The sequence below is a fragment of the Vanellus vanellus genome, assembly GCF_965231255.1.
Source record: "Vanellus vanellus genome assembly, chromosome: 4".
NCBI lineage: Eukaryota > Metazoa > Chordata > Aves > Charadriiformes > Charadriidae > Vanellus > Vanellus vanellus.
The window spans coordinates 19,215,955-19,228,009 of NC_138909.1; the positions used below are offsets into that span (position 1 = coordinate 19,215,955).

Consider the following 12,055-nt stretch of genomic DNA (forward strand, 5'->3'; position numbering starts at 1 on the left):
TTTCTTGGCAAGCGGCAAATTCCTCTGTGACAAGGTGCTGGGCAGGCAGCTGACTTTATCTTGAGAGGGCATGACTCACTCGTTAGTGTACAGGTGGCTGTGTGCCATTTGCACGGTGAATAGATTATCCCAGTGCACAGAAATGTGTGTCATGATTGAGACCCAAGACCTGTAGAAGCCTTGGTGACCGTATGTCTTGTAAGCAAATAGCTCGAATGCAAGCTCTTTTGGTCCAAGATGACAGTGTGGTACTGCAGAGTTTACTGTATGTTTCAATCAGAATGTGTTTGTGGTATTGTACTTGAGGAACGGCAGGAGATCACACAACTACTGTCTTTCCATGGGAGCAAAGAAGTAAACTTGGCCTCATAGTAACCTAACTTCTGGTGGATTTTTATTTCAAAATGTAAGTTTTCAATGTCATTCTAACATACATTTTTTAAGAAATCAATTAATTTTATCTGTGCGTTCAGCTGCTGCGTATTTCTGAACAGGCAGACAACATTCATTTAGTGATTATCATAATTGTAAGGTGTGTTTGATAAGACTGTAACAGGCTTACCAAAACACGATGTTTGGACTCATAGCATCCTATAGATCTGAAGGTAAAATTGATAATTATCCCCCCCTTTTTCTCTGCTTTCTGTTTTTCCACTCTCTGTCCCCAATTCAGACAGCATCCGACAGAATACTACATAGAAGAGGCCAAGAGGCTGAAGCACAAAGCTGATGCAATGGTAAGTCCTGGCCCTGTGCTAAAATGTTAACCTTCTCTTGCATTCGGACCAAATACCTGTGTGCATGTGAATAAGATTCGCTCGCTAACATTACTTCCATACTCGGAGTACGTTCAAGTTATATGTGGGGAGGCTGTCTTTATTTGCCAAATGTTCAGACATTTCCCTCTGTTGTAAAGACATCTAGGGAATATGCCTGGAGAACGGGATTTAGAATTGACATTGCCTGAGGTTAGCAGGCCTGTTTGCTTTGCAGAGCTATCACGAAGTCCTCGGAAAATACAAGGAACAGTTAGTTTTAAGACAGTTTACTCTGAAACATCAGGATCCTGACAGTAATTGTGTTGCTGGCGAACAAGACTTGGAAGTGCCCTTTGTGGAATGTGACTGACTTTCTCCACTGTGTGCAGTTTAACAGTGTGTAGGAATGAGCGCTTTTTTTTATAGCTAATTATGGCTCAGTCAGATAATGTACATTTGCTAATTGTCGTTTACTTGTGAAAACGAAGTGGGGGAATACTGCAGAGGAAAAGCCTCATCTGCCTCTCATGAGGCAGGCCTCCAAGAGCAGAAAATAATATCCAAGAAAAGTGAAGATGGTGAATTACTGGAGGAAAACATTGAGCAAGAGGAAGAGATACAAATAGCCAGAGCACACAAAGCTGATGACTGGGCCCACATTAGGGCTACTGCTGAGAACCCTTTAATTATCTCCTGGAGGCCCGACTTGCATCTTTTTCTTTCTTGAAATCCTGCCTAACTAGGGAGAAAAAAGGAAATCAGGTACACTTGAGAGAAGTAGTTTTTGTCTTAGTCTAAAAATGAGAATTTTCTTCCCAATAGACCGACAAGACTGGAAGGGCCTTTCAGTACCTAGATGCTGCCCTCTCCTTCATTGAATATGGGATTGCCTTGGAATCAGATGCATCAGCACCAAAATCAGCTCACAGCCTATTCAGCGGCACCATAGATCTCATCAAGTAAGCGGTTTTCAAAGTGCGATGGTTAGGCAGCGTGTTTGGAGGGGAAGGGTTAGTTGCATTGCTTGTTTGCAACTGTGGCCAGTTTGGATTCCCACCATGGAGCAGAGTTCAGGTTGCTGTACAAGCACGAGAAAGACCATCCGGAGGCATCAGAGGCAAATCCTTTGAAGTGCTTCAGCATTGCTTATCAGAAGAAGTAGGCACCGTGTCCTCCTCAGCATTTGAGCCTTGCAGCTGAGGTACACCAGAGGATGCTGGTTATGACAATCAAGGCCATGAAGGAGTTTTTACTTTATACAGGTCTGAAGTTGCTTTTGCATGTGAGCTCAGTAGTATTTAAATTAAAAAAAAGCAAAGCAAAGATATAGCATGTGGAAGAACAGTTTGTGTCCCAAAGGTCTTGTAGCTTGATTGAAGGCAGACTTGACTGGTTTCTCCCATGTGTCTTTCTACTAGTACACTTTATTGAGGTTTCTTTTAGCAACCTTCCCCATTTAGTTTCACAGCCATTGTAGATGCACGTAGATAATATGACGTATACAAGCAGCACAACCCAAGCAACCATGTATTGGGTAGAAAAGAGGCAGGCAGCTGTCAGGTTTTGTGTTTTTTTTTTTTTTTTGTGGTAGACTTCAAACTTTTTAAATTACATTGTTTGCTTTGTGGTCTTGATGGACTGTATTTCCAAGATGCTGTTGTTGCTTTATTTTCATAAAGGAGACTTGCTTGTTTGTTGTTAGCCAAAAGAAACATTTCGACTAAGATGTCTGTCTTGTCCAGAAACAATTGAATTAATATTTCACCTTCAGTAGTAGGGGCACCTCTTCTGGGTCCCAGGCCTGTAAGTTAGCGCGTAATCACTGTAAGAGGAGAGTGGGTCGCATAAGGGGTCACATCTGTTCGTGCTGCGTGGAAAACAACGCATTCTGAGACAGTACTCTGCTCAAGATCATACAAAGCACTCAGTGCCAGGACTTAAGAAGTCAAGGCAGGTTTAGGTTTCATGACTTTTGGACTGATGTTAGAGATAACGGCATGCGCTGTTTTTTCATAAACAGCAGGACTTCAGAGCACTGATGGCTGACAAGATTCTGTTTTTTTTGTTTCCTTAGATTCATCATGACATTGAAATCCTTTACGGACTCCTCAGCATCTTCACATGAAAAAATCTTTGCCGTGTTTTGGTTTGTAACTGTTTTTCTCTGCCTTCCTATTCTGTGTTTAGACTCGATAGAGTGAAAGACCCATTACTTTCAGGGGCAAAGGAATGAGTTAAATGGGAATCAGAGTTCCACAAGGGAAAAAACCCACAGAATAAAAACCAGAATGAACTGGAACATCTCTAAAGTGCGCCACGTTATCACAAGGGACCACATGTGGAAGGCACAGGCTCTAAAATTTGATCTGCTGGTAACCTGAGAGCACACAAAGGCTTTCACCTAAGGTGAAAGAATGCAATTTGGCTGCCCATGTTTGAGCCATGTAACTGAAGCTATCACTGAACATAGCTGAGGCACTTCTGGACAGGGGTTTAACGGGCCTGTTGCACCAATAAGAGGTCGGGCACCTGTTTGAATATAACACCAGACATGGCCCGCCCTTGTTTTGTTTTGTGTTGTTTTTTTGCCTTGTGATTTTTTCACAGGGTCCTTTTTTAAGATGAGCAGGAGGAGGAGAAATTCTGAGCTTTCTTGACTTTGCAGTACGGCTGATGTGTGCCTGCCTCTGTCCCACAAGGCTGATGACCGCTGAGCAGGCAGCAGCGAGCATGAACACTGACGCTTGGGTGTGTTTCTGTTCACAGCATGCGCTGCCAGTCCATTCTGCACATGGCAATGTTTCGTTACAAAAAAGACACTGCAATCAAGTATTCCAGGATCCTGAAGGACCACTTTAAGGTAGGGCACAGATATTACCAATCTGCCAGCTGGATGGCTGCGGCAGTTACTGATGTTGGCCGAATAGCCCAAATCTAACAAGAGTTCTGTTCCTTGCTGCAGAGTTCTTCCAGAGTAACACAAGCACCTTCTCCATGTGTTGCAAGGTAAGATTTAAAAATACATATGTTGTCATGCGTCTGTAAGGGTGTGAGTGAAAACAGTAGCCGGAATATTTGAGTTGCTAACTGCATTTGAGAGCGCCTCACCTCTCGCTCTTTCTTGCCACCTGAAATCACACTGTTAGGGGGCATGAGTACTTTTCTTCTCTCTCTTTCCTGTCTTTTCTTGTTGGAAAGGGGTTGTTTTTGTGTTATGAGGTCCAGAGTTACAGCATATCAAGAAGAGCAGTTCTCCACCAGATAAGCAGATCAGAGCAAGGAAGGTATCGTCACTATGCTGTTTCAAAGCCCCTGTTGTCATCTTTTTTCTGTTAGAGATCCCTTGAGACTTAATGGGATAGCATCCCCATCTCCCTGGCCACTGTCCAGTATGATTATGCCTTCGTCCTGGGGTAGCATAACTTTGAGGTGATACTTCAATATTTGTCTCTTTAGCTTAGTCACCAATTAAGAAAAAGAAACTAATTTTCTAATTTATGAGTTATTGAGCGTTTTGTCCTTTCTATGTATCTACAGCAGTGTTGCTGTGTCTGTGGCAGCAAAAGCAAAGGGCAAGCTGTCACATAACAGTGTTTTACCTGATGCCCTGCAGACTGGGCCTGTGTTTTTACGACAATGAGTAAGAAAGAGTTTTTCTGTGTGCTGTGGTAATTGCATTTGGCAGATAGCTACCTGGTTCCACGTCTGTCCCTTTTAAACTCTGCAGCTGAGAGAGGGTTGTTTGGTCTTTAATATCAATGCTGAAATTCCAGTTATTTTTCTGCTGCCTTGCACAATATAGTTTATTGGGAAGTAAATGGTCTCCCAAGAGCAGTGGTGGAAGCCCTTTCATACCAGGTACTAAAAGTTAAGTTGGTAGAAGTGGTGGGGGTGAAGTGATGTGACGAAGCCAGCCTGTGTCTGGAAGGCGGGCAGCTGACTGCATGTAGCTTCCCTACATCTATAAATAAGTGTGGGTAGGCTGACCTGGCTGCTTTGACTAGCTGTCAGAAAGCTCCAGCCTCTATAAGTGGTGAGCTTCAGCATGCCTGAAATGGAAGTCGTTAGAAAGAAAACACTCAGATAATCTGGTGAAGGCTTCCACAAATAGGTGTAGATTTTGGAAGGTATGGATGGCCCTTTCTGATGTCTGGTTCTGCATTTTCTTTTGTCAAGAGGAGTCCTTAGAGTTGCAAATCACTTCAAAAAACTTGGCCTTGCACTTGAAGGACAATTACTTGTTATGTTGCTGAACACATCTCAGTTTTCAATCCTCCGCTCCATACTGCAGGCCTGGATGATAGCGGATAGCTCCTGGCATAAGATAGTCTTGTGGCAAGGCTTTTAACTCTGAAGTTAAATGTTCACGATGGTGTTTCTTTCTCCTGCAGAAGCACAGGCATGCCTTCTGCTCTTTCTCCAATGTCCTCTCCTGCCGGTTCTGTGAGTTCTCAGCCGGGATCGAATGCTAGCAACTGCAGTGGCAACAGCATTGGCTCTTCAATCACTGTCCCCTATAATATCCCAAGCATCACCTCTTCCTATGTCAACATCACTTCCTGTATCCTCTATGCGTATCATATTTGGGAACAGGCTGATGCACTGGCCAGGAAGAATAAGGGTAAGTTTTTGCCTTCTGGCTTTTCTGTCTTGTGTGTTGTGGTTATGTGTATGTTCTCGCTTAAATCCTAACACTCAACGGAGCAAACACCATACCTAAAGATCAAAGCATTAAATATGTTGAAATAGACAGCTATGGCATATTGGCAGGTTATTGGCAGAGATACTTGATGGTGATATATTGAGGAGTGTTCCAATTAAAAGATTGTCTTGGCATCCTCAAACGTCTAAGAGCTAAGGGATGAGGGTATCAAATGCAGGAAACCAGCCAACTTGCTTCATGGTAACACAAGAAGCATAAGGGGTTTTTTGCTGTTTGTTTTTCCCTTTGGGGCGCAGAGCTTTTCTGAGTCGGTTCACTTTCTATAAAAACAGCTTTTTGGCCTGTAGCATTGTGTTTTAGTTTGTTTGTCAAACTTCCAGGTATTTTTGTCTTGAAAACGGTGAAACTGGCTTCTCTAACAGAGGATCTGAGCAGCACTTGAATTGGAGTCCTTGCTGGGCACGTGACCAGTATTTGCCGGTAGCATTTCCTAAAATTGCTGCTACTTTTTTTATTTTACAGTTTTGTTAATAAAAAAGTTGTATTGTCCTGTGGTACAAGCAGTGGTGAGTAAGCAAAAGCCCTAGAGTGGGTGCAGTTCTATAACCTGCCATCCTGCCGGAGGAGGAGCACGGTGCCTGAATTTGGTGGCAGCATAGGACTCTGTTAAATCTGCCTGATGTGCCCAGCTGTAAGCAACTCAAATCAGAGCTGTATAGCCTGCCAAGCTATACAAATTTTTAAACCTGCTCAATTGAGAAATCATGATGCCTTCGACGTTTGAGGATGGATGAAGGAGAGGGACCAGTCCAACGACAGCTGTGTGTGCTTCTGGGCATTGCTCAGAAAGACACTCGAATTTGGCCTGTTTAAAATCTGGGGGAAGCACACAGCACATGTGTGAACACCCAAACTTTTGCCCACCTACCATGGAGTCTCGACGTCCCTTTAAACCCAGCGGTTGGGGAGGCAGTTCAGTGTATGCAGGTGTGTGTGAGTACGTTTTCCTCTCATGTGCCCTGCCTCGTGTGCTTGGTATGCTTCCCAGCCTTCTAATGTTGCTGAGCTCTTTGCATTAATGCGTTTAATGGGACTTGCCGGCTGACAGTGTGCTGCTGTTGTCGCTCCTTGCTGCCCCCTTGCCTGTCAGACATGCCTGTTACGTGAAACCAACCACATGTTTTCTCTCTCCCTACCCTTTTTCCAGAGTTTTTTGCTGAACTCGGCACAGCGACGTGCGCTCTGGCACTGAACAGTAGCATGACTGAACTGGTACGCTACACTAGACAGGGTTTACAGTGGCTGAGACTGGAAACAAATACGCCTTAACTGGTGCTCCAGGTGGTTAAGTACCTTGAACTTTTTTGCACTTTTGAAGCCTCAGAAACAGTCTGACTTGTTGAATCGTTGGATACAAAGCACCTGCAAGGGAAAATAAGTTAAGGTGGAATGGATCTGGTTACACTGGAAAAACTTTGAATGGTGTTTGTAGGGTAGCGCTTTGCTGCCTTGAAAAAGAAGAGATGGAGGAAAGCCTCGATGTTGATGGCACCTTCCTTTAAAACGACAAAGTGCAATAAATTGTCTGAATGGCTCAATGTATTGATGGTCTATAAACATTTCTATTACGGATAACCAGCAGGACAATAATCACACATGAAGAAGTGCCGACAAGAAGGAAATCTGCCTCCAGACGTTATTACGCAACATCCCACAGTCCACAACAGTTGTGTGCCCAGAAGACATGTCAGAGAAGTGTTTTTGCAAGCACGGATGCAATCTTTGGTGTCTTTGTTCCTCAGATGGCAAGTAGCAACCTCATCAGCACCGAACAGCATTATGTTACAGTAAAAACAGCAAATTGGTCTGCCTTGCCAGCTTTCCAACCTAACCCTCTTGCATTTGTCAACCAGCTGCTGTCCTGAGAATTGGGGGAAGCCACTGCCTTCAGCGCTGCAAGTTCACTTTTTAAGTCATTGCTGCTCTGGTCCTCCTCCTTGCCACACACTCGTGCACACACATGCCCTTAGCACTCGAACTATGTTACTTAGGGTCTTGCTTGGTTTAAGGCTTGTAAGCCAAACACAGCTGGGGTGCCAAAATGACCAGGTATGGTTGGAAACAGCTCTACCCCTCTTCTGTGGTGGAGGGACATTGCTCACACTGAGGACTCCTTGTCCGGTTGCTTATTGTCGCTTCAATGGGTGGGGGTGGACAGCTGTACTGGGTCACCGTGGTTGCTTGGACATTGTTCTGAGTCTGAGAGGTTACATGGGGAGGAATCGCTTCTGTTTACGTGGCTGAATGTGGAACATAAGACAAATGTTGCGTTTGGATATTTGCCTGCAACCATTGCTGGTCTCGGTGAATATCTAAGAGCAGGATTTGGTACCAAAGTAGGGCATCCTTCATGTGGGAGATGACTCACTTGCTCTTTCTCAACCAAACTACAGCATGGGCCCAGCAACTTAGAAATCTGCAACTTAGACCACTGGGATCCTGCCTTAGTCTTCCCGCACCTTCAAGGGACTGTCCTTTTATGTTCACTTTATTAAAAGCCATAGTGCATTTCAGGGATAAGCTGTCCTAACCAGTGGAAGAAAGGTCCATGTCCTCCCCCTCCCCGTTTTACCTATCAAACTTCACTTGTGCTCCTTCTCCCTGGGGGAGAGACTGCTCTGAGTAAGCCAGGGACAGAGAGGGGCTCAGCATTAACTGTTTTGTTCTCAGGAAGCGCAGGGATGGCCAGCTGGCCTGAAGTCTTGATGTGCACTTTGGAGCTCAATTCCAGACTAGTGGGTCGATACCTTCTTCGGACTTTATCTTCAATCAAAGCTATTCTTAGGATCACCAGCTGAGGGGGAGGAGGGAAAGAAAAAAGCTTTATTGAACCTGAAAACCTCTGTCGGAGTCTGCCAGAACCGTAGCAGAGTGTTAGGGGTAAGCGTAAGGTGAAGCAGGGACATGAGTGTGTCCCCCCCCAGTACTTTCACTTGCATACACCCACCTCTCTCCCTGCTGCCAGGCCGGGTTCCCAACGGAGAGCCACTTGCTCACAGCTTGCCTGCCCCAGGGGGACCTGCTGCAAGCCGCGAGGCAGGGTGTGCAACTGCTCCTGTCCTACCTCCAACTCGGTGCAGCCCGTGGGTGCACCAGGTCCTGTCCTCACCTGCCCTTTGGTCAATTTGCTGCCCAGATAGTGATAATCTGTTGTCCTGATCCTAGGAAAGCAAATGCAAGGGTGTCGGGCAAGCAAAGTTGGTAAGAAGACACCCGGTGAAGGCAGATGAACTATTGGCATTTGCTTCTTTACGGTTGGGAAAAGGCAGCATGCGCTCTGCTACCATGTGGAGGCGGTTGTGCAAGGGCTGCTCCCAGTCCCAGGGCAAATTCCCATGGGCTTCGGAGGAAAGGAGATCACGGGCAGTTCGTGTCAAAGGCATGTGGGGGGCTATTTGGAGGCTCTAATTTCAAAAGCGATCTGTGGAAGCATCAATACCAAGCTACATAGCAGGAAGCTATGTTTTGTTTCAGGTCATGGAGAAGACTGTTTAAATAATAGGTAATTTTTAAAAAGCCATCATATTTCAACCTTGAGCCAGGTCAAAGGCCTGCAAAGGGTTAGGAAAGATGCTCATTGTTTTCACTTGGGCCTGTCCAGGCCTTTAAAAAAAAAACAAACCAACAAAAACAAAAAAAAAAACCAAAACAAACCACAAACAACCCCCAAACCAAAACATAACAGTGGAGGAAATAGCATTTGCCATTAGGAAAGAAAACCATGAATCCAAGAAAAAACAGCGGTGATGGTTGAGTCCCAGAAGGAGAGGAGGCAGGTATGGTGGCAAAGCAGCATCATTTCCATGCAATATTTACTTAGAAGAAATAATACACGTGTTGAAATTGTCAAATGTTCTATTTTTAAGATGCCATTTATTTAATAGCTGAAAGCCCCACTTACATGGAGATGAAGATTTCTTCTCTAACAGGAAGTCAAAAGTCTGACTGCAATGTCCTTGTTTTTGGTTTTGTCCTCTCCCCTCCCTCTTGGTTCCCATTATAAATCTGTACACCTTAAGCTTATTTGGGGGATGTATGTCCCTCTTGTTAATAACTTTTTTCCTGCCCTGTGTGTGATGGAGTTTCCGAAATGGTTGATTCATTCATCTGGGGAAATAAACAATAAATGAAGTAGCCTGTGTTAATGAGTTGTTGCAAGAGTCCTCGTGTTCTCAGCTTTTTGTAGAGAAATTGTAATTTGCCTTTTCTCTCGGAATGGTCTTAGTGTTTCCCTTCTGAACGAGGTTTAAGGATGAATTTCTATACAAGAAATGTCTGTTTCAATTGCTCCCCTGTTTATCGCCCCTTGTCCTTTCCTTTAGGAACAAGAATGGGTGCAAATCTAGATGCTCAGAGTGGCAGGAGGATCACGCCTCAAGACATCTGCCTCCTGTCCTCCCGAAAGGGATTCAGGGAAGATTGTGCTGGGGTCAGCTTCTGAGAGCTGCCGGAGCCTGGCTCTGAGCACTCGCTGACCGGAAAATCCCACGGGTTGGTTTCATGCAGTTGAACAAGTTAAATAAGAAAACAAGGAGACAGGGCACACAAATGGCAGTTGAAGCGTGCTGCTTTGCGTGTGCCACAAAGGTGTTGCAGGGCACAGTGCTGGGAGGAAGGTCTGCTCAAGTTGAGTTCATGGATACGTTTCTGAAGTGCTGCAAGGAGGATTCACCTCAGGGAATCCCACAGGATTTCATGCCCCATGGTAGCTCTGCTTCTCATTGGTTAAGCAGGGTGGTCTCTTTGCAATGGCCTTGCTCTTGTTTGGGGCTTTTCCCACTTTTTGTTTTATGTCGGGCAATGTAACTGTTCTTGGAAGAATGGTTTTTGCATCTCTCTGTGCACGATTGTGCTAAAATTCATGCATATCATTCAGGTCCTTTCTGCAATAGGCATTGCACCTAAGATGGTTGCTAATAATGGATGTGGTTTTCTAATGTAGTAAATTGTAGGGTATGCTGAAACCTGTTTTAATACCCACTAGATATGTTGCTGTTACAGATGTATATAGCAATGTAGACTTTTTTTGGTCACTGCACGCTTAAAATCCCAATGGCAAAATTGGAATTGAAGTATGAATAAAAGGAAAAAATACCTAGTTAGTTAAAAAACAAAACAAAAACAAACCGAAATGTACCCAGATGAGCATCTGCTGGGATTTTTAGCTACAGACTAGACAGGAGGAGCTCGGTGGCGTGTTTGCTCAGGCGAGGTGGGACTGGGACTCGATTCACTGCCATCAATTAGTGTTTCAAGTGGCATGAAACCAGGTCAGCCCCAGGCTGATTAAAAGGTGCGTGGAGGGTAAGAAAAGAGGACGGGAAGATAGCTTGTGGTTGTGGACATACGTATGTGGATTAAGCATCTGTGAATTTTGTTCTGGTTTCGGTGGGTCGTGAGGGGTAATTGGACACGAGCTGTCCTGTCTGCCGGCCAGGGTGGAGCTGGTTTTCCTGTGTCGCTCTCGTCCTCTGACCCACCATTTCCTACCCCCTTGTGCCCCAAAAAGTATGTTTCACACACTCCTTGCTTGAGGCAAAAGCAAGGAGGGTTAGTTTTGGAGGTGGGAATGGAGATGGGGAGTGGAAGGAGGGATGCAGAGGAAGGGCGTGCGATGTGCCAGCAGGGAGGTCATCCAAAAGCCAGGGAGTGAGAAGGGGGGGCAGGAGGCCATGGGGCTGCAGCAGGTTTTGACCATCCTGCTCATCTTTCTGCCCTGGGGCAGCGCCCCCCCTTGGCTAAAAGGGTCAAAAATATTTTGGGGTGGTTTTCCAAGAATATTTTGTTGTTGTTTGGTTATTTATTGAGCCTTTATTGACCAAACCTAATTTTGCAACTGTGTTTAAGTTGAGGTTTGTTATACGTTATAGATTAGCTTGCTTTCTCTCTTTGGCTTGGCTTACCCTTTTCAAAGGCAAATGTTATTTTTGGCAGTTTCTCAGCCCTATGCTGCTCTCCAAACACTAAAATAGCCCATTGGCAGCCTGTGCTTTCTTTATATTAATTGCACTTTTACTGACCCCCGTCACTACCCAAAACCAACAGTGTTCCTGGGCCATCATCTGCATTTCTGAATGTGTTTCTGTAAACTTTGCGTTCCTGAAACAAGGACTCGTGCATGTTACAATGGCAGCGTGCGATCACTGCTGGTTTGCGATGTGTTTTGTCAAGGTACAGGGTTCCTGGAATTCCCACTGGGTCTTTCTCCTCTCCTACTCAGTATTGCTGAACTTAAGGTTTTCTTTGGGTCCAGCATTTCCTATCATAGCAATACAGCAATGTTGTCCGCTTCTGTTGAGCCAGCCAAACTGCATCCCAACCGATAGCTTTTTTCTGTTCTCTTTCAATAGTTGAAGCCGTGTATCAGCCCGTATGTGGTCTGTGGCAGCTGAAAGGTATTTCTGAAAGTTGCTCCAATCTGTGCAATTTTTTGCTTGTTACACGTGAGGTGCAGCAGGCTCTGAACTTGCTCATGAGCTTTCCTCGCTGTTCAGAGAAGAGCTAGTTAGGCTTTTGCTTTGTCTTATTTTTCCGGAGGGCGTTGGGAGAGAGAGTTGAGCAAGATGCAATCTGC

The 12,055-nt window shown here is 44.9% G+C and overlaps 2 protein-coding genes across 2 annotated transcripts in view; both read left to right on the top strand.

The window, feature by feature from the left end:
* The window catches only part of LOC309671208 (AF4/FMR2 family member 1-like), a gene marked incomplete at its 5' end in the record, with an annotated part of 37,418 nt that extends 30,425 nt beyond the window's left edge, over positions 1-6,993 (top strand). The window contains 7 exons of the mRNA XM_082482413.1: positions 674-737; positions 1,581-1,717; positions 2,833-2,904; positions 3,525-3,618; positions 3,721-3,764; positions 5,150-5,379; positions 6,629-6,993. Coding sequence (XP_082338539.1) covers positions 674-737; positions 1,581-1,717; positions 2,833-2,904; positions 3,525-3,618; positions 3,721-3,764; positions 5,150-5,379; positions 6,629-6,750 — 763 coding nt within the window. The 3' untranslated portion in view covers positions 6,751-6,993. The remainder of the gene's footprint in view (positions 1-673; positions 738-1,580; positions 1,718-2,832; positions 2,905-3,524; positions 3,619-3,720; positions 3,765-5,149; positions 5,380-6,628) is intronic.
* The window catches only part of LOC309671545 (kelch-like protein 8), a gene marked incomplete at its 5' end in the record, with an annotated part of 659,404 nt that overhangs the window by 448,646 nt on the left and 198,703 nt on the right, over positions 1-12,055 (top strand). The window lies entirely within an intron of this gene.